Raw genomic sequence first — 25,592 nt, 5'->3', positions numbered from 1 at the left:
CAAACTTTTCATTTAATTTCTTGAGGGGGCTGATGATAAGTCAAATTTGGGTCTCTGTATGTGTGCTTCCTTGCAGCAGGCCTGGCCTGGAGGAACCCAGCAGATCCTATTACCTTCAACTTGGCAGCAGTTACCTGGGGTGGCTCTACACAATTCTGTTCAACCTACTGCGGTCATTCCCGAGGCCATGGGGAGTGGCCAGCAGCTAGGAGACTGGAGGCAAGTGTCTTGCGCTTATTTCTTTGTAAATAACTATTCAAGAGAGGAGCTGCTAGAATATGTGGGACTTAAGGGGGGTATAGGGGGTTTGGGAGAATAAAGTATCCTTACTTTAAAATCTCTGGAAGTATATTATTCAAATGTAATAGAGACACCTAGATCATTAAAAAGCTTTGCTAATAAGGTCAAGAAACATCTAGGTTGATTTTAAAGTTTCTTGGTCAGCAATGTCAGAAAATGTGAGGTGACATAGTGAAAAGATAAGTCTAGTAAATAATCCCTGTGCCAAGTTTTAAGAGAAAAACAATCTCTGCCTCTATCTCAGACACCTTCCTCCCTCTCTCCTCCTCCTTCCTTTTTTCCTTCCCTCCTTTCCTCCACCATTTGGCTACTTTATTGGTTTTTAGTTCCCTTTGATGCTGTCTTCAAGGCTGAAAAATTCAGTCCTTTTTGCTTCTTTCTGTTAACCTAGGAATGCGCACTCACATGGCAGCCAGTACAGTACCCTTATGCAGCAGCCCTCTTTGCTGACGAACCACGTGACTTTGGCCACAGCTCAGCCCCTCAACGTTGGAGTAGCTCATGTTGTCAGGCAGCAACAGTCAAGTTCCCTCTCCTCCAAGAAGAACAAGCAGCCGGCCCCAGCTCCGGCCAAGTAAGTTGTTTCTGTGGATTCCTAGAACCGGGTCCCTGCTTGGGAGGATTTTTGTCCCCTATTACTTGGGGGAGTTGTAGTGAAGTATCTTGCCTAATGGCAGGTCTGGTCTAGTAGTTACTTGTCAGATGGGATTTTGGATGGTTCTTTTTTCTGGAGCTGGATAACTCAGGTCTCTGCTTCCTGATCACAGTCATCCTTTCTTTCTGGTGTCAGCTTTTTCTTAATGTGTGAGATCATTTTCACAGCTGTCCCATTTGATGGGAAGGTCTCATAAAAGAATAGTGTTTCCCTTTGTACCTCTTGGCTCTCTGCTTAGGAGCCATTTGCGGTAGTCAGTATGTTTGTTTTCATCGTAATTATTATTGGTAGTCAATCAGTTTAATTATAAAGAAAAAACAACAGGTCTAAATCCCTGTGACCTTTTCTTGCAGAACTGTGTCTACATTGGATGTCTTACCTACCCAAGTCTATTCACTGATTGGGAGTAGCCCACTCCGCACCAATTCTTCCTATAACCCCCTGGTCCCTGCGCAAGATCAGCCTCAGCCTATCATCATCCCAGACACCCCTAGCCCTCCCGTGAGCGTCATCACTATCCGCAGTGACACCGACGAGGAGGAGGATAGCAAGTATAAGCCCAGCAGGTAAAGCAGGTGGAGGGGCTGTCTGGCCACGTGGTCCCTGCCCTTGGCTTCGGACTGCGGACTCCCACTGGTGACTCAACTGCGCCTCTGTGGAAAGCAGGCATTGTGACGGGAAGAAAGGACTCAGAGGAAAGTCATATGGGGAATGTGGCCACGCTTGAGGCTGAGTCCGCTCCCAAGATCCCTCCCCGAGCACTGGGAACAGACTCGGCTGGGAAGTGCTCGTGTCCCATTGTACATTTCAACCAACTAAACCAGTCTTGCAGAGAAGTCAATCAGCAGGTGTTTCTTGAGCTCACAGGGTGCAGTGGCTATGTCCTAAGTGCCTGGGGTGTGTCTTTAAGGGCCAAGATTGTTCCCACCATGAGGAACTCTATAGTTTAAACCGGGGAGATATGAACAAGCCAAAACATATAATACTTCACATTTAGAGAGTATCTGATATGTCTCACGAGCACTTTCACATGTATTATCTTCAGAAATCCTCACAGCAGCCCTGTGAGGTAAGCGAGACAGGCGTGTTTCTCTCCATGTTACAAAAACTAGACTGTGTTATGACTTGCCTGAGGTCACATGGCTCAGAAGCAGCAGAAGCGGGGCTAGGACTCCAGCTTCTGAGATTGTAGGTTGATGTTCTTCTTACTGTATGCATAGGCTGCGTTCTAGAATGAGCCCAAGTAGGGAAAGTCAGAGACGTGGATGGATGGATTGGCCTGGGGGCTGAGGTAGTCCGAGAAGCTTCCTCAAGAAGGTCATCCTGAAGCGGGAGCAAGCACCAGTCTGATTTTCTTCTTCCACTGGCCAGTTTGCAAAAAGAAACCACAGCTAGAAAGTTTGGCAGGGTTCTGTGAGATGGGACCACCTCCTCACGGACCCTCTACCTTGTTGAGAATCCCAACTGGACATGAATGGGGGCGGAGGGAAGATTGGAAAGGATGCCTTTGGAGAACTGATAGTTAAATGGGGGGGGGAAGGAGGATGTATGTACAGAAAATAACAAGAGAAACAGTTGTATATAAATAAACCCAAGTGAATTAGTATGCAGAGCACAAGAGCACTCTCAGCCAGGTGGGCTTCACCAGGAAATTTCCTTAAAAAGGAATATGGGGCAAGGGGGCACTTGTAAAGCTGGGTTTTGAAGATGTTGACTTGGATTGGGGGAGACTAAAAGAGAAGAACATTTCAAGTGGGGAGAAGTGGATTGTGCAGTGGCCCAGCAGAGAAGAGGAACACAGAACATGTGGGCTGTGTGGAACAATATTGCTTAACCAACGCAGAACCAAATCTGTTGGGAAATAATGAGAAACGAGGTCAGGGAGATGGTCTTTACTGCATGTGATGGGAAGTAGAGATTTGAAGCCAATAGGGTGTCAGCCACCCTAGTCTCTTGACTTCTCGAGAGTGACATAAAAGTGATATTTGAGAAGATTATTCTATTAGGTTTGCTTAGGATGTCTGGAAAGGGCTAGAGTCCTGAGGCAAGCTCTCCAGCTAGGAGGCTTTGCTGAAAGGACACTTGGGTTTTCATGAACTCTCTCCTCTGCAGCTCCAGCCTGAAGCCAAGGTCCAATGTCATCAGCTATGTTACTGTCAATGACTCTCCTGACTCCGACTCATCTCTGAGCAGTCCATATTCTACAGATACTCTGGCTGCAATTCGGGGCAATACAGGGCCCCTCCTAGAAGGACCTGGTCGGGTTGTGACTGATGGCCCTGGGGCACGAACCATCATTGTGCCACCTCTGAAAGCTCAACTTGGTGACTGCACAGTGGCAACCCAGGCCTCAGGTAGGTCGAAGAGGTGCAAAGTTACACATTCCTGGCAGAAAATTCTCTTTTGATCATCTCTGTTCTGTTTCCTTGGAGTTAATCTTTACCTCTCCTAGTTATCCACACTAATGTTGGAGAGCAGTCATATAGCATTATCTAAAAATCAACTGCTCAAAAAAAAAAATCAGTTCCATTTGGCTTTGCAGCCCATGATAGAATTATTTTTGGCAGCAGATTTACCTATGTGTTGTGTCAGTTGATGTTTAAAATGAAGGGCATTTTCTGAAGTATCCAGTTACTATATGTTGTATTTAACTTACACTTCAGCATATTTAATATGTATTGGTCTACCTGCCATCTAGGAGAGAGGAGGGGGGGTGGGGGGAAAGAGGGGGAAAAGTTGGAACAAAAGGATTTGCAATTGTCAATGCTGAAAAAATACCCATGCATATATCTTGTTCAATAAAAAGCTATAATAATAAAAAAAAAATTGCAATTGCAATCAACTAAGAGTTCTTCAGATTTTAAGAACACTGTAACAGTGTAGGAAAGGACAAGATCAGGATCATGTCACATATTTTCCTTTTTTTATTTTGCTTTTTTTTTCTGTATAGTCATTTTCTTTAGAATCTGAGAGAGTGGGCCCTCAGTTCAGTTACATGATTAGTCATTACTAGAGACTATCCTGTTGGTGGGTGATGGATTCAGAGCCACCTGGAATATGATTTTTCTAGCCTAACTTATGTAATACTGCAGTTGTCATATTTCTGTCTGAGGTTTGAGATTTGAAATCTAGGATTAGAAAATCTTTCCAGTGCAGACAGGTGAAGCCACATCCTATCTAGCCAATAGACAGAATTTTCAGGCCAGTAGGCCCATTGCTATTCCATTCTCACTGAGAAAGTACAAGAACTTTAGGGTAACCAAGAAGCCACTGAGCAAATGCCCTACATGTTGTTTTGCACTGATGAGACATGGATCACAGAAGCAGATTTTCTTATTCTGAAGCATGATGGTATAACTGAAAAAACTGATGTGCCATGAACTTGTTTTGAGGGCTGTCAATTGATGCTTTAGTATTTATGATGTAATTAGGGATTCTTTTTTTCCCTGTGCACATTAAAGTTACATATAAGATTTGATTTGAGGAAGTAGGATACCCACAAAGCAACATCTGATTCATTATAGTGCTAACTCCATACATTGGTGTTACGGGTATTTGAAGTGAGGCTAGTAATGAAATTAGCTTAGTTTTACTAAAGAGCTATCCACTGAAGACTAACTCTTCATGATCCTTTTTCAGGCCTCCTGACAAATAAGACCAAGCCAGTTGCCTCCGTGAGTGGTCAGCCTTCTGGCTGCTGTATCACCCCCACGGGGTACCGGGCACAGCGTGGGGGAGCAAATGTAGCACAGCCGCTCAATCTTAGCCAGGTAAGCATTAAGGACCGGTGGGTTCTGTTTAAGGCCCCTCTTCCAGGCTGTCTCTTGGAGAATCCCAGGTCCCACTGGAGGGAGGACCAAATAAAGCCAAATGAAGTCCCCTTCGGTGTGCTTTGTCCTTTGCCATATCTGCGGATGCCGTGTCTCTTCTCTCCATTCACGAACAGTTTTGCACTCCATGAGATCCCTCTGTTTTCCCCAGAGTGTGGAGAGAGCTTGGCATGTCTAGGGCAGTGCCTGGCTCTGCATTGTCCCATGCTTTGCTGCTTTTGGGCTCCACACTGGGACCTTTTCCTTCTCAGAGTTTACTCGGTCTCCACATGGGTCTAAGAAAAAAAGGATCCAGTTCTCTGGCTGGCTGAGCAACTGTCCTCAGTCCTGCTTATTGTTGGGTCTAAAATTGTGCTTCCCTTTCCTGTCTAACCCTCTGCTTGGCAAGGGATGACGGTTTCATTTTTTGAAGCGTCTTTGCCTTGGCTGATAATTTAGCAGAAGGTGGGGTGGTGAGGCAAAGGGAGGTTCGTGGTGTCTCCATGAAGCCGGGAAGTAGCACAGTAGCACCGGGAGGCGTGTGTCCAAGAGGTGAAGGGAAGAGAGGAGAAACTTGGGGGATCCGAGATGAAACACAGGTGAGACCAAAGTTTAGAAAATATGACTCAGCAAGGAAAAGCTACTTGAAGAGCGGAAGGCGGAGGTGTGCTCCTCCAGGAGCCTGAGTTTGAGGGTATTTCGAGGAGGACTGGCCCCCAGAGAGGGATCAGGGACGGGGGCGTAACAGATCAGGGGCCAGAGAGGAGCCGCCACCGCCATCGCCTCAGTGCCCTGAGCCAGAGTGACTGCACCAACCCTCACTGGCTTTCTTCCTCCTTCTAGAACCAGCAGCCAGCAGCTCCAGCCTTGCAAGAGAGAAGTGCCAACCCTGCCCCGCGACGGCAGCAAGCACTCGTGGCCCCGCTCTCCCAGGCCCCCTACGCCTTTCAGCATGGCAGTCCTCTGCACTCGGCGGGACGCCCACACCTGGCCCCAGCCCCTGCCCACCTGTACGCCTATGCTGCCCCCACCTCCGCAGCAGCGCTGGGCTCCACCAGCTCCATTGCACAGCTCTTCTCCCCCCAGGGATCCTCGAGGCACACTGCGGCCTACACCGCTCACCCTAGCACCCTGGTCCACCAGGTCCCCGTCAGCGTGGGGCCGAGCCTTCTCACCTCGGCCAGTGTGGCTCCCGCCCAGTACCAGCAACAGTTTGCCACCCAGTCCTACATTGGGTCTTCTCGAGGCTCAACAATTTATACTGGATACCCACTGAGTCCTACGAAGATCAGCCAGTATTCTTATTTGTAATCAGTGGGCATGGGGACAGGGGCATGATATTTCTGGCAGCGGTCTTGGAAGTGGGGAATATCAAGTCCTTCCCTTAACCTCACTTAACAGCCCCCTGCTAGCCCTGTCCAGGGAGCCAGCCAAAGCAGAAGGAAGGTTGTTTTTTTTTCCCCTGGGAATCTGTCTCCGTGTTGATGGCATTGTTGTAGTCTCCCAAAGGCTGTTCTATTTTTTTTTTTTTTTTAAATCTTTGTTTTCTGACAGTGTTTCTGCTGATTGAAGAATTCAGCTCTCCACCTTCTGCATAGGGGGCCGACCCCTTCTGTTACCAAGAAAAGGGACCATTTTAAGGTTGTCCTCTGGAAAATCTTTTAACTCTGACACATGATTTATAGAAATGCTTTTAAAGACAGGTCCCTTTTTATTTAATGCCATATTGTTGTAACTGCTGATCCAAGGAAGATGCTGATGTGATCACAAGTGAGAGAAGAGGAAAGTTCTCATTTTAAATTTGTTTTGAACAAAGGCTCATCTGCCTTGTCGGTTTTAGCAGCAGCTTGTACATCACTTGTATGTTTCTATCAGGCATTTCTCCCCCTTCACTCCCCACCCCAAAGAGAGTAGTGCACATTTTAGCTATCTGGACATATTTCAACTCTTTGATGTTTTAGTTTTGTCTCAGTGACTTGGATTGTCCTCACTAGGCAGTGGCTCTTTCTGCAAAACTCGTTACATATCACTTAGTGTTGCTCTTGGGGTGCCCTCAGTTACTCCTGTGCTTGATGTAAAGCCATGTGATCAGGCAGCTCATCATTGGCTGGTAACGGAGTGTGGGGAAAATCCACACCCATCGTGAAAGGCTCCATGTATTCTTTTTAAATTATTTTTTTAAAGTCTGTGATTCAGCTTAACTTTTATCATTGCAAAAGCCATTAAATTAAGGTGATTATTATTATTATTATTATTATTGTTGTTGTTGTTGTTAACGTTATTGTCTTAGCTGTTGTGTGGTTTTGCCCTTCCTGTCTGAATTCTCTCCAAGATCTAATTGTATTATGTGATACTGGCGGAGGTGGGCCTGACCTCACAGACTGTAAGGGGAGGGGGAAGCAGCGCTTAAGCGGTTGGTTTGGAATTTTCATTAGACACCGGATCTCTCCCAGGGCAGAATTTCTTTACTAAGAAGCACAGGGCTTTTTTCTTCCCGATATTTTCCTTCACCTCGCCTTTTATTTTATGTGATTTGCTTGAAGAGGAAGTTAAAGGACATGTTATGTATAGCTTTTTATACTTCAGAAAGAGTAGCTTCCTTGGTATGTCAGCAGCAAATGGAATGCTCTCATTAAGACTTATACAATAAGTGCATGTTGGAATTGTGGAAAGAAAAAAAAAGCAAAAAAAAGAAAAAAGATTTTAAAAATTTATTACCGAATTTAAAAATATTTTAGAAGTTTTGTAATGGTGGTGTTTTAATATTTTGCATAATTAAATATGTACATATTGATTAGAAAAACTATAACACAATTTTCCTGCTAACCCCAAATGTTCTTTGTAATCAAAATGTGTAGTGACTACACTTGAACTCTGTACTTGGTGTGTGTGTCTGACCCTCCAATGTTCCCCAGGGATGGAATCTATGTCTCCATTGTATTTAAACCAAAATGAACTGATCTGTGTCAGAATGTATGTGAACAAATTGCAGTTTTTAGAGCACATCACCGTAGCACTGAGTGAGAGAGCAGCGGAGGGAGGCGCCCGCAAGGAGCGGAGACCTTGGGATTGTTTTGCACAGGTGTGTGTGGTGAGGAGCTGTTTGGTGTGTCTCTTCCCTCCCTCCCTCTCACCCCCACCCCGCCCCTTTTATTGTAGTGCCTTATATGATAATGTAGTGTTTCAGCCCCGTGGACCCTTTGCAGTTCACTGAGCTTTATCCGAGCAGGATCGTAGCTAGCGTGTTGTGTAATGCATTGTTCTCAGTTTCCCTGTCAGCATTAAAAAGAATTAAAAGCAACTCCACTTGATTTTTGAGCCTCAGCTAATTTTCTTAGAAACTTTGCTTTTCATGTGGCTCTTATGCTATGTATTTGCTGCCATGCTCCTGTGAGAGAGTTCAGGAAGCAGGTGATTAAAAACCAAGCAATATTTAGAGATTTAAAAAAAAATTTTTTTTCTTGAAAGCATGTGCAATCACTTTTAGGATGAATTTTTTTTCAGTGTGGCACTCACTCTCCTGCTAATAGTTGACATTCCTTGTAAAATATTTGCTTGTTTTGGGGGGAAAAAACCTTAAAAGCTGATGTGTTTATACCAAAGAGCCTGTTGTGTAGCTCATTGTGTCCCCGTTTCATGAGGGAGGAGCTTTGTGATACCACTGGTGACAGGGAACTCACAGAGGTTTCTTAGTAGGAAAAATAATAGTATTAAGAGGAGGAAACTGAAAACCCCATAGGTCATGAGGGAATGTGTGATTTCAATTAACAACTACTTGTTTATTCTTGGGGACTTTTGAGCCATGGGATTGTCCTTGTGTCCTGAGCTCCTTGCCCAGGTGTGTTGAGGGTATTGAGGAGATGAAAGCAGCAAGGTCCTCAAGATGTTTGGGAGTGGGGAGCCGCTCCATTTGGTTAGGACTAGTTCTGTTTAGAGATGGTGTCAGGGAGGTGCCAGATGGAGACAGGAGATTTCACTGGGCCCTGATCCGGGGCAAACACTGAGGAGTTGAGTATTTGGACTCTCTTCCGAAAAGTCAGGGCTTCCGAGATGGGACAGGTGGTCATTTGTATAGCCTGACAGGAGCCGGTCTATGTTGTGTATATTTGGAGTCATTTCATTAAGGTGTATTTTTGGCACTATGTCGTGAAAACTAAGCAGTCCTTGGTGTTGAAAAGAGTATTTGGTTGGTTTTGGTCGGCATGTGTGAACTTCTTGTCTATTTATTGCCAAACACATGCTGATTTTCTTACCCACTATACACGTTCTGAATGAAATTCCTGTTCTGTCACTTGGTTCTCCAGAGAACAGGCTGTGTGTGTGTGTGTGTGTGTGTGTGTGTGTGTGTGTGGTCTTTGGTTCTTTTTTTTTTCCATGGAAACTATGAGATGCAGAAAAACCTACTCTCCCAAAGCCAACAAATAGATCTCATTTAAAATACAAGTCTGACTCCACTGAAGAAGGAATGACCAACATTGTGTGCTGTTATTATTAATTACGTTTCTAGACTTGTAGCTTTAAGCATTTTTAGCAATTCTCAGTCTGAGGCTGCAAATTGGTGTATTCGACTGACCAAGATTACATTGCATGTGCTTGTTGAGAAGGGCGTTATCTTGAGAAATGGTTTGAGACTATCTTTGTAGCTTAGATTAAGGAGGGAATCCCACTGAGGTTAGTCAGTAGTAGGGCTTGCCCAGAATGACCTGAAATCGAATCGGCTTAAAAAAATCTTGCCAAGTGTTAGGCCCTCCCTCACAAGACGCATTCTCCCATGTCTTACTACAAGGCAAGAGGAAGCCGGGAGAGGCTTACTGGAACCGATGTCCTCTGTCTGTGGGGTTGGCTAGGTAAAAGCAGGGGTCACTCCAGGTTCTTCAGGAACATTCACGGGGTAACAGTGACTATCGGTCCTGGGCTGGGAATTCATGGACAGGGAAGTGAATCTCAGGCCAGGCCTGGTGATTCTGGATATCTGTCCATCTGCTCATCTCTAGTGAGACAAGTGAGGGCTGCCCCCTACCAGCCACTCAGAGGAATCGATACATCTCATTTCATCACCGTTCTGCAGAATCCATTGGTAGGATGGTTGGTTTGGGGACAAGGCATGTAATGAAATTGCCTCTCAGTGATAGGAATGGCCTGAGCCTGCTTCCTTTTTGATTTTTTTTTTTAAACTGATGGATGGTGCAGCATGTCTACATGGTTGTTTGTTGCTAAACTTTATATAATGTGTGATTTCAGATTCAGCTTGAAAAATAATCTCACTACATGTAGCAGTACATTATATGTACATTATATGTAATGTTAGTATTTCTGCTTTGAATCCTTGATATTGCAATGAAATTCCTACTTTATTAAATGTATTTGATATGCTAGTTATTGTGTGCGATTTAAACTTGCTTTCCCCCTTTTTCTGGTTGTGCTCTTCCTTTTACAAACCTCTAGAAACAGGTAGTTTCTGAGAATTACTGATCTATGTTTGTATTGCAGATGTACTTAGGGGATATGTAAAATAATCATTTTAACAAAAGAAATATAGATATTTAAAATTTAATACTAACTATGGGAAAAGGGTCCATTGTGTAAAACATAGTTTATCTTTGGATTCAATGTTTGTCTTTGGTTTTACAAAGTAGCTTGTATTTTCAGTATTTTCTACATAATATGGTAAAATGTAGAGCAATTACAATGCATCAAATAAAATGGGTTAATTTTCTGATCCTTAAGGCTGCTTGTGACTCATGTTGGGGAGAGGGTAAATAGGTTGGGGCATCGGGATCAATTTCAGTTTGGTAAAATTCTACCCTGTGCATCCCACGAGCAAAACTACGGCCGAGCTGTAGATGACACTCTGTGAGGGACCTCACCTAATGGTGCTCTCAAAGTTCTCTCAGGCCCATCTGGACTAGGACCTTGAAGCAAGCCTAGCAGCAGCAGGCTAATTAAGCTTTATTTCCCCAGTGCTGTCGTTAAACCTCCACTGCTGCAGAAAGAAAAGGAATTAGCCCTAGGAAGATACTCTTCTCTGCCCTCCACCCCACCTGCCTGCTGCTCCCTTTGGGTGCTGCGTCCTAGAGGCTTCCACTTCCCTTGGGAGACTAGGTACCTTCACCAGCCTTCCGTAGTTTGCAAATTGAATCTCATTTCTCCAATAAAGTACATGGGTGTCAAGAGTCATGGAGAATTTGCTGAGAGACAGTTTCCCGGAGCCCATTACTGTTGGCTCCTGAAACATGTGACTTTTTCAGGTGAATGTCTGGGGCACAGTGTACACTGGAATTTTTATACTCTGAGGGCTTGTAGAGTTGTTGGGTGTAGAAACAGTGAGCATTTATTAGGCACTTATGTTTTGGGCACTGCTAAAAGCTGAGTATAGAAAGCCAGAAGATATCCTCTCAAGGAGCTCATGGTCTAATGGATGAGGCAACACAGAAGCAACAACATATGAACAAATGTAGCATAAACTGGGAAACAATAGAAAGCACTGGAACTTAAGGGGATTATGAAAGGCATCTTGTAGAAACTGGGATTTGTAGGGGGCCAGGGAAGCTGGGAGACTGAGATGAGAGAGTATTGCAGGCATGGACAAGGGACAGAGAAAATGCCTTTAGTTTGGACGTGGAGGGTCTTCTAGAAAGAGGTCAGCCATCTATTATAGCTCACAAATTCTTTGGTGGGCCAGGGAGGAAAAAGATCTGAAAGGAGGATGCTCACCTGGAAGATGTGAAGCTTTGAATGCAAAACAGCATTTTCTGTTGGATCCTTGAGGTGATAGGGAGCCACTGGAGTTAATTGATGGGCAGAGTGGGTGACCAGGTCGGATCCTGAGTTAGGATGAGGGATACCTGAGTGGAAGGAGAAAAGAGGGATGGCGGGGAGAGCTCCCCTGGCAGGGAGACCAACCAGAAATCATCTGCAGTAGTCCAGGGTGAGGTGATGCATCAGGGTGATGGTGATGTCAGAAGAGAAAGGGGCACATAGGAGAGAAACTACAAAGGCTGAAATGAGCAGTCCTTGGCAACCCCTTGAATATGGGGTATGAAAAAGTGGGGATGACACCTCGATTGTGACAGTAATGGAAGTGGGGAGGAAAGACATCGAATTCAGTCTTATACAGTTGAGTTCAACATTGCTAGAGGTATCTGAATAGGCAGTTGAAGGTTTGAGGTTAGGACTGGAGACATCTGAGAATCATCAGCAGAGAGATGATTGAAACCATGGGAACCGATGAAATCACCAAGCAAAATATAGTGAGAGAAGAAGAGCCTTAGGATGGAGTCCCGTGTGCCTCATGGCAGGCATGTTGCCGATGGGAGATCCAGCAAAGGAAACTGGAGTGAGAGCCAGGTGGGAGGAGTGTTCGAAACCTAGAGAGAAGAGGGTATGGAGGAAGAGAGGGAGATTAACAATGGCAGTGGTCTCAGAATGATCAAGAAAGGTAGAAACAAAAAAAGCCATTAGATTGGCTGATCATTGGTACCCTTGGAGAGAGTAGTTTTAGGCAAACAATGGGGTTGGAAGCCAGCCACCCTGAGGAGGCAGTGCAGTGATGGGGAAGAAAAACATTCATTTGGAGTCAGGACCTAGGTTCAAATTTCATCTGTCATTACTTAAAGGACTTTGGGAATCTCACTTCCCACCCCACCCCTCGTCCTCCATCTATAAAATTAATGAATAGCACTAGATGATTTAACATCTGAATTGACAAGTATCCAATGTAGATTATAACTATGTTAAATCCTCCATTATCTGATTATTTTAGGCAAGTAATGGCCTAGATAATCCTAGGCAAATCCAAAAATAACTCCAATTTGGGGTACCTGTATATGAGGGGGGCGGGGCAAGGACAGATTTTCCTACAACATTGACATAAAAGGCATTGTCAAAGATGATGCACCTAGAGACAGAAGGTGGGTGAGTTATGAATAAAAACTGGTAACCGATGAACAGGTTGAGTGTGCTACATTGATGCTTACCTATGAGATCATTAAAAAAAAAAAAAAAAAAAAACATAAAGCCTCCAACACTTTGGATGCAACATCTTTGGAAGTTTATTTTATGGACAAAATGGGGTAAAAAAAGGATGAAGGGCATACGACCTTAACTGGAAGAAACCATACAGATAATCTGGTCCAATTTCCTAATTCTACAATTTGGAAATTTGGGCTGAGAAGTTGTGCTCCAGTTCACCCTGGTAAGTAGATGTCAGAGTCAAGAATATTGTTAGACGGTCTGTGATTTGACCCAGTGGCAGCAGGAACTTACAACCAATGAAATCATGAATCTGCTCTTTATATTCATTCACTGTGTTTGTGGGCATATCTACATATACATCAACATCAAACACATGAGATTTTGTTAGTGTGGGAATTCGCCTCAGTATAAATCTGAAGGTAGCGTCTCTGGCAGTTTGCTTAAGTCAAGCCATTAAACGACAACTTGACAAGTGGCTATTGGCGTGGCAGGAGTGGATTATGATCCTAGGTCTTCCTGATTTCAAGTTAATCAACATTTATTAAGCATCTATCATGTGTCAGGCCCTGTGCTAAAAAATGGGGATACAAGGAAAGGCAAAAGACAGTTCCTGCTCTTAACGAGCTTACAGTCTAATGGGAAAAACAATTTTCAATCCATGATGTCAGGATCGTTATTCCTATTATTTTGGTGCAGTGACTATAAACTTCATTGGTACAGAGAACTAGTAAGAAACTCTGTTTCAAAGCAGATCCATAGTTTCTCTACAACTTAAAGTCTTAAATTTTCCTCTGGCCTTAAAAGGATCAAGAGACTTGTCCAGAAAAGAGAAGCCAATATTGTGTCCAAGAAGTGGTCCTGCCTTTTTTTCAACCTCATCTATCCTTATGTATATAACTCCCCCTTTTCCTACCTAATTATGCTTTGCTTAGATAAACATTAACATTGACTTGGATGCTAGGTAGTGCAGTGGATAGAGCACCGACCCTTTAGTCAGGAGGATCTGAGTTCAAATTTGATCTCACACTTAACACGTCCTAGCTGTGTGGCCCTGGGCAAGTCACTTAACCCCAACTCCCTCAGCAAATAATAATAATTTGGATTCCTTGAATACATATCCTGATGAAAGAGGAAAATGTCATATTTAAAGCCCTTGGAGAAAAGGGCCAGGGAGTCAAGAGAAGGCAAAATCATACTTTGTCATTCAGAAGAATGGAATAGCCTGGTGATTGGGAAAAATCTCTTTGGGGTGGCCAATTCTCTCTCATGTGAAATTGCACTGACTTAGTCTCATGTCAGGTATGTATCAGGTTTCTCTTTGGGCCTCCCAAGTGATCTCCCTTAATATCAAACAGCCTTTCAAATAATTGAAAAGTCAATTTTCACATTATTCTAACCCTTGCCTAGATGAAAGGGATTTATTAAGTGCCTACTATGTACCAGGAAAGAGAGAGCAGATTGTTGAAGATCCCAGAAAACAGCTGGGTGGTGCCATAGTGCACCAAATGCTGGGCAGCAGAGGAGGGTGGGTACCCTGGAAAGTTCAAATCTCATCTCAGACTCTTACTAGTTGTATGACTCTGGGCCAGTCCCAACCCCTGCCTTTCTCATCTGTAAAATGGGGATAATAGCCCCTCCCAAGATTGTTGTAAGGATCAAATGAGAAAATAATTGTAAAGTGTTTAGCACATAATAGTCACTTAATAAATAAATACATGGGCCCTTTCCCTTTCACCTGGGCAAGGGATGACAGAGATGCTGTCTTCAAGTATTTGAAGGATTATTCGGTAGAAATGAGAATTGGATTATTTTCCTTGATCTCCAAGCTCAGGACTAGGATTGTAAACTAGAATCACACAACTAGTGTCTGAGACGGTTTGGATGTAAGTTCAGATCGTTCTGCTTCCAGATGATGTGCTCCATCCACTGCCCCAGCTGCCTAAAATGCCTGTAGCTGTATGTAGATACACAATATTTACTTAATATACAATGTATATATATTTACACTATTCAGTTATAGCTTTGAGAGTTACATTGAAACTACTGCAGAAGGAACTTTTTGTTTCTGGTTAGGATATTCTGTTCCGTCACTGGCTTGATATTATATAACACTAGCTTTACAGTTAGAGAACCAGCTAATTCTAAATCAATTTTTTTTTTTTTTTTTTTTTTTTGCTGAGGCAATTGGGATTAAGTGACTTGCCCAGGGTCACACAGCGAGGACGTGTTAAGTGTCTGATTCAAATCTAGTGCTCTACCCACTACACCACTTAGTTGCCCCTCTAAATAAAATTCTAATACTTAAAACTGCCTGCCATCTTTATCAAGTTCAATAATTTAGTAAAAAACAAGTGGCTATTGTGTGCGGGACACTGTGTTAAGTGTTAGGACACACAAAAAGGGCAAGGAGCTTGCCATACATTGCTTTATCTCTCTGGGACTCAGTTTCCATATCTGTCAAATGAGGGAACTAGATAGCCCCTGTATTCTCCTCTGGTTCCATGGCTCCCTCGTTGTCCGCTCTTTCCAGATCCTTCACTTCTGTCAAGATTAAGCTTAATCTATTTCCCAGCCAAGAGAGGGAGCAAGTCCAGGTATTGGACACAAGGTGGCGCCAATGAGCTGCAGAAGTCGCGTCTGGACCGAACCTTTCCACCACCCTCCCCCCTCTTCCTCCCTATCAACCAACCAGTTTTCTCCCTTCTCCTCCCCCACCCAGAGCTCCGCCAGCCTACTCTTCTGAGCCGGGCCAAGAAACCCTCCCTCTTATTGTAGGGAGAAGGAGAAGGACTGAAGGGGAGTTAGAGTTTCTTAAAGGAATCAATTTTAGAACCACAAGTTCAAACCACAGGGACGGGGCTTTGCAGAGGTTTCCCAGGGAGCCATATGTCCCCCCAGCTTCCCTTCCCCATATTACTCCCCCCCGGTCACCGCTGGACATAGGGGCCGGCTCCCCCGTCCCCTTCTCATTCTTGGGGAGCCTTCAGCCAGGACGGAGATAGTTTAGGCTTCTGGCCGTCCTGTAATGGGACCATCTGTATTTGATCAGCTTGAGAAGGGGGTGGGGGATTAGTGGGGAGGAAGCAGTGAAAGCATTCCAGAGTGGTGAGAGAGACCCAAAGACCCAGAAAAGACAGCACCGCCCCCCACCTTCTGATCCCAGACTCCCCCCGCCTCCCAGGCTAACCCAGGGGTTGAGCCTAAGACGCAGACTGTACACTCCTTCCTTCCCTTCCAGCTCCACACAGAAGCCTGACTGCCATGGGGCCCCAAACCCCTCTCCTCGTCCTGTTGCTTCTGTCCCTTCCCAAGTCCCTTCAGGGACAGCAGCAGCACCTCGTGGAGTACATGGAACGCCGGTTGGCTGCCCTGGAGGTGAGGGTCCCCCATTCCCAGCCGCTTTCCTACTAGTTCCCCCCTAATTAGCTCAGGATCTTTATACCGCCCCCAGCTTGCTCCCTCATTTCAGAGGCATATTGCTGCAAGGGGGTGAGAGACAAGGAAGGACCCTCCTAAGAGGCTGTCTTTGGATTCTGCCATCGAGATGCTCTGTGTACCCGTGGAGTTGGTTCCCCAGCTCTGGGCTTCTGGTTTCCCATTTGTAAGTCAAGAAAATTGAACTAAGTGGTGTCTAAGACCCATTCTTAGCTATGAAAATCTAAGATGAGCCCTAAGCATCCCTAATGATGTTAATATTTTTCTATCACACTTTACTTAAATTGGCCTTAGGAAGAAAAAAGGTTGGATGGTGGAGATAAGAATTGTGAGATGGGGATGATTGCAGCAGAAACTAGAGCTTCCATAGATGTGGAAATAATACTGTATTCCAAGTTTTAAGGTCCTTTCTAGCATTAGGATTCTCTGACTAATCTGGCTCACAGCTTCTACCCTTTAAGTTCCCAATGGTTGGTATCTTGGGTCATCTGAAACTAGAGCTTCCTCAGATGTAGGAAATCAGATGGAAATAACATTGCCTTCCAAATTTAAGGTTCCTTCTAGCATTAGGATTCTCTGACTCTATGATCTGGTTCACAGCTTCTAGCCCTTAAGTTCCCAATGGCTGGTATCTTGGATCATCTGGTCCTACGCCATGGGAATTTGAGGGGTTAGTGAGACTCAGTTGAGATTGTACCTATCCTTTTGTCTGTCTCCTCCCTTTGCTCCTTTCTACTCTTCATCCTTTTCCTCAGGAGCGACTGGCCCAGTGCCAAGACCAGAGCAGCCGACATGCTGCTGAGCTTCGGGACTTCAAGAACAAAATGTTACCCCTGCTGGAGGCAGCGGAGAAGGAGCGGGAAACTCTGAGGTCTGAGGCGGACAGCATAGCGGGCAGGGTAGACCGGCTGGAGCGGGAGGTTGACTATCTAGAAACCCAGAACCCTGCCCCACCCTGTATCGAGGTGGATGAAAAGGTAACAGGAGGACCTGGGCCCAAGGCCAAGGGCAGAAGGAATGAGAAGTATGATATTCTGACAGGTGAGTGATGGAAAAGCAGACTGATCCTAATTCCTCCCAGAATCCCCTTTTCTCCAAGGTTTCCTGACTTCATTTCCTCTCTCTAGGGTGGCTTAACTTCCTTAAAGTTAGCTGGGTAAATGCCCATGATGCATATCTAGGGCTTCTAGGGAGTCAGGAAACTGTGGGTCTCTTTTCTTTCCCATACTAGAAAAGTACAGCTCAATCCATAGACCACTGGACAGGTGGATGTCAGTTGTCACAGACTGGCCCACCTTGGGGGTGTGAGGTATTCGTCCATAACTCTTCTTCTCTTCACCAGAATGTAGCCACACAATCTCCCAGGTGAAATCCATGAAGATCTTGAAGCGTTTTGGGAGCTCCGCAGGGATGTGGACCAAGGACCCACTGGGGCATTCAGAGAAAATCTTTGTGCTTGATGGGACTCAAAATGACACAGCCTATGTCTTCCCACGCTTGCGTGACTTCACCCTCTCAACAGCTGCCCGCAAAGCCTCTCGGGTCCGGCTGCCCTTCCCCTGGGTGGGCACTGGGCAACTGGTCTATGGAGGATTCCTCTATTACGCTCGCAGGCCCCCTGGGGGACCAGGTGGAGGTGAGGATCGAGGGGACATGTTGCAGCTCATCAAATTTCATTTGGCGAACCGGACTGTGGTGGACAGTTCTGTGTTCCCTGCTGAAGGGCTGATCCCGCCCTATGGGCTCTCCAAGGATACGTACATTGATCTGGCAGCTGATGAGGAGGGGCTGTGGGCTGTCTATGCTACCCAGGAAGATGACCGACACTTGTGCCTTGCCAAGCTGGATCCCCAGACCCTGGACACGGAGCAGCAGTGGGACACCCCCTGCCCACGGGAAAACGCGGAGGCCGCCTTCGTCATCTGCGGGGCCCTTTATGTTGTCTATAACACCCGGCCTGCCAGCCGTGCCCGTGTGCAGTGTTCTTTTGATGCCAGTGGTGCTCTGACCCCAGAGCAGGCAGCCCACCCTTACTTCCCCCGTCGTTATGGAGCCCATGCCAGCCTCCGGTATAACCCCCGGGAGCGCCAGCTTTATGCTTGGGATGATGGCTACCAGATTGTCTACAAACTGGAGATGAGGAAGAAGGAGGAAGAAGTTTGAGAGACCCTGCCTCCCGTCAACTTTGTCTCACTCAGTTTCCTGTTCCTCAATCTCCAGATTCTTCAAATTTGGGTAAATTGTAATTGAACGCTCCTATTTTATGCTGCTTGGGGCCAAAACACTCATAGCCTTTGGTTTGATATGGAACACAGGCTCCAAAGCCTTGAATGTTTCAGTTGTAGCCAGAAGGATGAAAATCCCATACCTCATATTCAAGCTAGCTTTGGTCCCCTGCCCCATATCTTTAAATCTCAAACCAATCTGAGAATAACTGGGCCCAGAGAACTCTAGGCCCTGCATGGCGGGAGGAGGGGAGAAGTGGACAGGGCAGAGACCACAGAGAGTATAGTAGGAAGCAAGTACAGGGTTTCAAGCTCTGGGGAGTGGGGAGGTGTAAGGTGCAAAACCCCATAATTCTATTACGTCACCAAAACTTTCTCCCTGCCACCCTCACCTCACCTCACTAGGAGAACTGAAATTCTTTTAACATTGTTTTACATTGTGGTATTTTGCATTAAATGGGAAAAAAAATCAAAATGTGGCTTGGTCTTTTATGTCTCTATACAGGAGGGGGAATGGGGAGAAGGGGATCCTCAAGCCAGATTTCTTCCCTTAATTTCCAACTCTCTATTTACCACTTGCCAGAATTCTTACTGGATCTCAGCTGGATTTGTTCTGCTGAGGCGCATGCTCCTTGCCCATGTGTCCTCTTCCCCACACCTCCACCCTAGTAGGCTCCTGGAATAGGTACATGTTCTTGTCCCTTTGGGTCCTTTTAAGGTCTGATTTGCAAGCACTGTGGCTTAGGGATGCAGTCGGTTATTTCCCCACCTCCACCCTCTCCCACTATTACAGTCATCATTTGAATCCTGGTGATGGAGAGAATTGACGGAAAGCAGCCTGGTTTTAATTCTCAGATGGCTTCAAACCATAATTCTCATCCTTAAGGCACACTGCATGGAACGGTCGGTGGTCCGACAGAGGTCCCCGAAAACCCGGAGACTCGCGTGCTTGTGGACTTAGCCCAAAAGGGTGAAATTCCAATAAAGCGGGGCCCTGAGGAGCTCACCAACCGTTCCCAGGACTGGCTGAAGCTCTCGACCCCTCCTCCCTGCCCAAGCCTGGCTCTTCCCAGTCTCCCGGTTGCACAATTGTTTCTGGTCGAAAACTGAGCTGGTTTTCCTGTTGCCGCAGAGTCTCTGCGGCTCGGCTGAGGGGGCGGGGCAATGGCTATATCCTGGATGGCAAAGCTGCAAAGCCCCCCAAGAGTACCCCTCCCTGCTTCCCATTACTCCTCTCACTCCATCCCCCACTGGAGCTTGGTGCCCAGGACTGAGGCTAGCCTAGAAGGCCGGAAGCTTTAACTCTCTGCTGCTCACAAGTCCGGCCTGGGGTTCTGATCTGGCACAGAGGGTGATGTCGGTTGGTGACCCATCCTCTTGGTCCTCAATAGGGAGTGTGGAGGAGGTGGATTGCAATCCGTGGGAAAGGAGGTGATATTTCCAGTCTGGAGTCTGTGAGAGCTGCCGTTCCTCCTATTACAGGGATCTAAGTCCTAGTCAAACCCTCCACATCCTCTCAGGGCTTCCTTTTGTAAGGGGAGGGGAGGAGAGACTCCATGTTTCACTCGGTCAGTTCTGGGATGAGGGGCAGATTTGGACCTTGTTGATTGCAGAGATGTTACTTCTCCAGACCCTGCCTCCCGTCAACTTTGTCTCACTCAGTTTCCTGTTCCTCAATCTCCAGATTCTTCAAATTTGGGTAAATTGTAGTTGAATACTCCTATTTTATGCTGCTTGGGGCCAAAACACCTTGGATAAGAAAAGTAGATGAAGGAAGGGTCATTTGTGACTCTTCAGGAGGAGATCCCCAATTTCTCCTCCCTTCTCTTTTATTGAGCCTCATCTACATGCATATTCCTCTATTTACTATTCTGCTCCTGCCCTTCACCCTAAAATTCTTACTAGGATCTGGATTACCTTTTGACCTCAAATGACCCTGGGAAGAGAGGAGATTTTGGGGGCCTTCTGAGGATCAGAGCTAGTTTGCTGACCCATGTTCAGACCAGGAAGAAGGGTATCACAGCACCTGGGCAGCTCTGGGGCAATCAGTAGACTGGAAAATGGTACCCTGGACCTTGATCAATCCCCTCTTTTCTTCCTCCCTTTCCTTTCTCATTAAATTTTCCCCAGGGTCAAAATTCCTAATTATGAATCTGGTTTTGGGGTCACTGTAGGGTTATGGGAAATAATCAGAAATTAGGATAAAGGAGTTATATTCTACCTTTAATCCTCTCCCCGCCCCCAATCCGCACATACACACACAGAATGGGGCCCCCTTCTTTGCTCTACTGATGAGATTTCCAAATTAGAGATCATCTTCTCCCTACTTTTCATGGCTCTCAATTTCAAATCCCTAGAAAATCAGGTCAAGCCAGGGCTAGAATTCCCTGGAATCGGGACATTTGACTAGCTGTAGCTGGAAAAGAGTCTCTTCTATCAATGCAGTGAGTCCTGTGAGTGAGGAGGGGGTGCCCCACCTCCCTGGAATGGGGTGGATCAGACAGGCCCATCTCCGCCTTTTGTCTCTTTCCTTTCTTCTCCCCTCAGTCGTGGCTGCTCCTGACGTAGGTTGGAGGGGAAGGGGAGAAGAATGACTTACAAAGGCTCTATTGTAGGGAGCCTGAGACGGGTGGGGGCTCCTCTCCCCTTCAATTCTCTCTTAATGTGGGGCTGGCAACAATAATCACTGCCTGTCAGCCCACAGAGGTGTCTGCCCACGGAACATCTGGCGCAGTTTGCGCAGCGCCCACGGGTAGGGGCTGGGGGTGGGGTCTCACTGGGGACAATGGGAAAGGGTGTCCAGAAGGTGTGGAGAGAGCGCATGTGTCTCCAAGGTAGAGCTCACCTACCTCTTCTGAGCAATTTTGTCCTGTCTTCATGATGGCGGCTGTGCATTTCCCGGGTTCTGGGGGGGTTGCGTAAATGTATCAGGGTGTGTGCCCTTTCTGTCCCGGTGACTAGCCCTGTGTGTGTTTGTATATGTCTATGTGTGGGTCTACACTCCTGGTGTGACTGCCCCTGTCTGCACGATGTGACTGTCCCTCTCTATGCATGTTCACGTGCATGTATGGGAGTATATCCCAGCAAGACTCTCATTCTGCGTGTATGTATGTGTGTGTTGTATGTCTTTCAGACTGTGGGCTCTCAGGAAGAAGGGACTGGGTCTCGAGTTGTTTTTGGGCTGTATGTAGCCCCACATTATTTAAGAGAATACTCAATTTTGGCTTTTTAAAAATTTTGTAGTAGTAGCAAGCAGTAGGGTTTTTTTTAAATTTTTTATTAAAGCTTTTTATTTACAAAACATATGCATGGATAATTTTTCAACACTGACTCTTGCAAAACCTTCTGTTCCAAATTTTCCCTCCTTCCCTCCACCCCCTCCCCTAGCTGGCAGGTAGTCCAATACATGTTAAATATGTTATTACATCCAATATATGTATACATATTTATATAGTTATCTTAATGCACAAGAAAAATCAGATCAAGGAGGAAAAAAAATTGGGAAAGAAAACAAAAATGCAAGCAAACCAACAGAAAGAGTGAGAATGCTATGTTGTGGTCCACCCTCAGTTCCCATAGTCCTCTTCCTGGGGGGGGTAGATGGCTCTCTTCATCACTGAACAATTGGAACTGGTTTGAATCATTTCCTTGTCCATCCATCAGAATTGATCATCCTACAGTCTCGTTGTTTTCCATGTATATCAATCTCCTGGTTCTGCTCATTTCTCAGTTATGGCTCTTTGACAATGATAACATAATGGTAATAATAATAGTAAGTTTTATATAACCCTTTAAGATTTACAAAGCACTTTCCATTTCATTTGAATCTGAAAACAACCCTGGGAGGAGTGCATTCTATTTCTCAGACCCATTTTGCAGATGAGGAAAACTGAGGCAAATCAAAGTTAAGTGATTTTCCTGACTTACAAATCTAACACATACAATAAATATATATGTACACATGTACACATATGTGTACAGGTTCTCCTGGGCTCAGATCTGGTCTCAGACACTTTCTAGGTGTACAAGCCAGGACAAGGCATTTGACCTCTGTTTGCCTCAGTTTCCTCACCTGTAAAATGGGGATAATAACAATAGTTGTAATGAACAAATAAGATAGTAATTGTAAAGTACTTAGTACAGTGCCTGGTACATGGTAGACCCTTCATAACTGTTAGCTATCATTATTATTGTTGTTAATGTGTTGGTGGATGTGTATGTACAAGTATAATGTATGAGGAATGAATTCTTTGAATTCCCCAGGACAATCTGCCTCGACACCTTTCGGTTCCATTTTGTGCGTGTCTGTTTATTTCTGGGTGCCTGTGTTTAGGGGTACGTGCCTGTGTGTGTTCTGGGGGCAGAGGGAAGCACCTTGGCTTATTTTTTGTGTGTGTATACGTGGGTGTAGATGTGTTTTTTTAGGGGAGGGAAGCACCTTTGACCTATTCCTGGGAGGGAAAGGCAGATTGAGAAATCCCACCCAAGCTCTTCAGAAAAGTTCCTTGGAGTTTTCTGAAAGGACAGAAGGCTCCGGGGACTTGTCCTTTATGCCTTGTTCCATTTCCCCTTTTGGCTCCAACATAACCGACAGGACTATTTTGGAAGCATTTTGGATTGGTGAGCGGAGCTGTGTGGGCAGATGTAGTGAACTGTCCAAATTCATTAAATTAAATCATCTGCTGCTCAAGGAGACAGTCTCTGGATCTGAGCCAGGCTACCAAATGACATCCTCCTACCTCCTCAGCTCCCCCAGCTCAAATCCCTGCAACCCCACAGAGTAGGTCAGGACTTGGAATCGGCCTGGCCATCAGAGGGAAAAGTGCAACCCTGGGATGGGAGGGAGAAGGCCAGAGGAGACCCTTCTGTTAGTTTTCCCCAGTAGGGCCCTTCAACAGGGAACAGCCAAGGATGGGAAGTGGGAGTGGGGACCGGCAGGCTCTAGGGAGCAGATGCTGCTATGGAGACAACTGCCCTGGCTGCTTTTACTTCCTTGGTCATGAGTCTAAGAGGTGAGGACCCTCCCTACGCTATAGCTGATGATCCCAAGAGGTTGACAACCATTTCCATTCCTCTTCCCCATGACCTCTTGAGTTCTTTCTTTCCTCAACATGCTCACATCACAGGAGCTGGTTTCCAGCATCTGTCTGAGAAACTAAAATGTTCATAATTTCAGTTTAGTTCAAGGAACCAATTTATTTATTAAGCATCTACTGTGTGTCAGGCACTTTGAAAAGCACAGAGATAACAAAAAGAGGCAAAAAATAGTCCCTGCCCTCAAAAAACTTGCAATTCAACAGTGGAGACAACTTGTAAACAAATTATTCAGAGCAAACTATGTATAGGATAATATGAACTATTTTTTCCCCTGAGGCAATTGGGGTTAAGTGACTTGCCCAGGGTCACTAGGAAGTATTGCCTAAGAAGTGTTAAATATCTGAGGCCAGATTTGAACTCAGGTCCTCCTGACTTCAGGGCTGATGCTCTATCCACTGCACCACCTAGCTGCCCCATTATGGACTATTTCTGTCTGACCTGTGGCAGAGCATTCACAGCTCGTGTTGATCTGATCAGCCACAGTTGGACACACCATAACTCAACTCTGTCAGTGATGACATTTTGGTCCTGAAGGACATGAAGGACAGTAACCGAGATATAGGATAAATAAGAAGGCATTCAAAGATGGGAGGCACTAGAATTAATTGGGGAAGGCTTGCAATAAAAATTGGGATTTTAGTTGGGACTTAAAGGAAGCCAGGAGGTCAGTAGGTGGAATGGAGAAGGGAGAGTGTTCCAAGTATGGAGAATGGCCAGAGAAAATACTCGAGAGCCAAAGAGATGGAGTGTCTTGCTTGTGGAACAGCCAGGAGGTCTTGTTGCTGGATTGAAGAGTACATGTAGACAATAAGATGTAAAAGGATTGAAAAAGTAGGAGGGGACTCAGTTTTGAAGGGCTTGTTACGCCAAAACATTCAAATTTAAGTTTAGGGTTAAAATTGGGATTTGGGTTATATTAGGGTGAGAGTTAGAGTTAGGGTTAGGGGTAAGGTTAGATTGGGAGCATTTTATATTTGATCTTGGAGACACTTGGAAGCCACTGGGGTTTATTGAGTTGGAAAATTACTTTAGTGGCTTAGTGGAGGATAGGCAGACTGACCCAGCGCTGCCAAAGTCCTGGACGCAGGGAGAAGGGGCCTGAATGTTAGTGTTCTTTTGGGGATTGAGACTGAGTTTCTTGGAACTGCAACCCTTTCCTCCCTTTCTAGTCTTATTCTTGTGTCTGGAACCCTCCCCAGTACCCCAACTCCAGAGAAGTCCAGTTCCGTTTCAAGAGATTCCCTCTACCCTCCTCCCATTTTTCTCTAAGTCTCCACATCTGCCCATCTATTTAGCTTGAAGTCCCCAGAACTAAGCTAGGACCCAGATAGTACACAGTATATCATGGATATTTCAGCATTGATTGCCTGGCTATTCCCATCATAAAGCTTTCTCCATAGCCAGTCATCTGATTAACCAACAGTGAATACTTACTGTGTGCCAGACAGACAGCGTGCTAAGTGTTATAAAAGCAAAACTCATTTTGGGCTGTAAGAAGCTCACATTCTAATGCGATATACCGTGCAAACAGCTGTGTCCACACGATTTATATAGAGTATAGTGGAGATAATCTCAGAGCAAAGGCAGGAGCGTCGAGGAATACTGAGATAGGCTGCTGGCAGAAGGTGGGGCTTTAGCTGAGATTTCAGGGAAGCCATAAAGTGAGGAGGGAGAGAATTCCAGGCATGGGGGGCAATCAGTAAAAATGCCCAATGAAGAGATGGAGTGTCCTCGGAGAGAAGTAAGAGTGCCATTGGGTTGAAGAGGGAAACATAAGACTGGAAAGGGTGTAAATGTGTTCGTGCTTACCAGGGAAGGCTTAGGCTGGTGGATTGCTTGAGTTCCGGAGTTCTGAGCTGGGGAAAATGGTAGAGAGTCAGTGTTCCTGGATAGACAGAGAGGGGGCTAGCATTCTTTTTTTTTCCCTGAGGCAATTGGGGTTAAGTGATTTGCCCAAGGTCACCCACTTGCTTAGGATCACACAAAGAGGCTAGCATTCTTTAAAAGCCAAACAGAAGAGTTTACTGAGGGGAAGGGGAAAGGAGAATAACCTGAGAAGTTCTGCTCTTTAGGAAGATCAATTTGATAGTCACGAGT

General features: G+C 45.5%; 2 protein-coding genes across 5 annotated transcripts in view; both read left to right on the top strand.

The window, feature by feature from the left end:
- Positions 1-10,490, top strand: part of HIPK1 (homeodomain interacting protein kinase 1) — a 45,889-nt gene extending 35,399 nt beyond the window's left edge. For 3 of the 4 annotated variants that reach the window (XM_051992977.1, XM_051992980.1, XM_051992978.1), the window contains 6 exons: positions 77-219; positions 692-874; positions 1,309-1,521; positions 3,068-3,309; positions 4,595-4,725; positions 5,608-10,490. In XM_051992977.1, coding sequence (XP_051848937.1) covers positions 77-219; positions 692-874; positions 1,309-1,521; positions 3,068-3,309; positions 4,595-4,725; positions 5,608-6,075 — 1,380 coding nt within the window. In that variant the 3' untranslated portion in view covers positions 6,076-10,490. The remainder of the gene's footprint in view (positions 1-76; positions 220-691; positions 875-1,308; positions 1,522-3,067; positions 3,310-4,594; positions 4,726-5,607) is intronic. The other variant, XM_051992979.1, reaches the window with a different exon arrangement.
- A 5,052-nt stretch (positions 10,491-15,542) lies between these two features.
- OLFML3 (olfactomedin like 3) lies at positions 15,543-18,873 on the top strand. The gene is made up of 3 exons (XM_051992974.1): positions 15,543-16,113; positions 16,929-17,214; positions 17,516-18,873. The coding sequence occupies exons 1-3, from the start codon at positions 16,000-16,002 to the stop codon at positions 18,334-18,336; spliced, it is 1,221 nt and encodes a 406-aa protein (XP_051848934.1). The 5' UTR covers positions 15,543-15,999; the 3' UTR covers positions 18,337-18,873.
- The last annotated feature ends 6,719 nt before the right edge of the window (positions 18,874-25,592 follow it).

This window comes from Antechinus flavipes, chromosome 4, assembly GCF_016432865.1.
Source record: "Antechinus flavipes isolate AdamAnt ecotype Samford, QLD, Australia chromosome 4, AdamAnt_v2, whole genome shotgun sequence".
NCBI classification, from domain to species: domain Eukaryota; kingdom Metazoa; phylum Chordata; class Mammalia; order Dasyuromorphia; family Dasyuridae; genus Antechinus; species Antechinus flavipes.
Note: the sequence above shows the minus strand (reverse complement) of the source record. Positions and strands in the feature narration are given on the sequence as shown.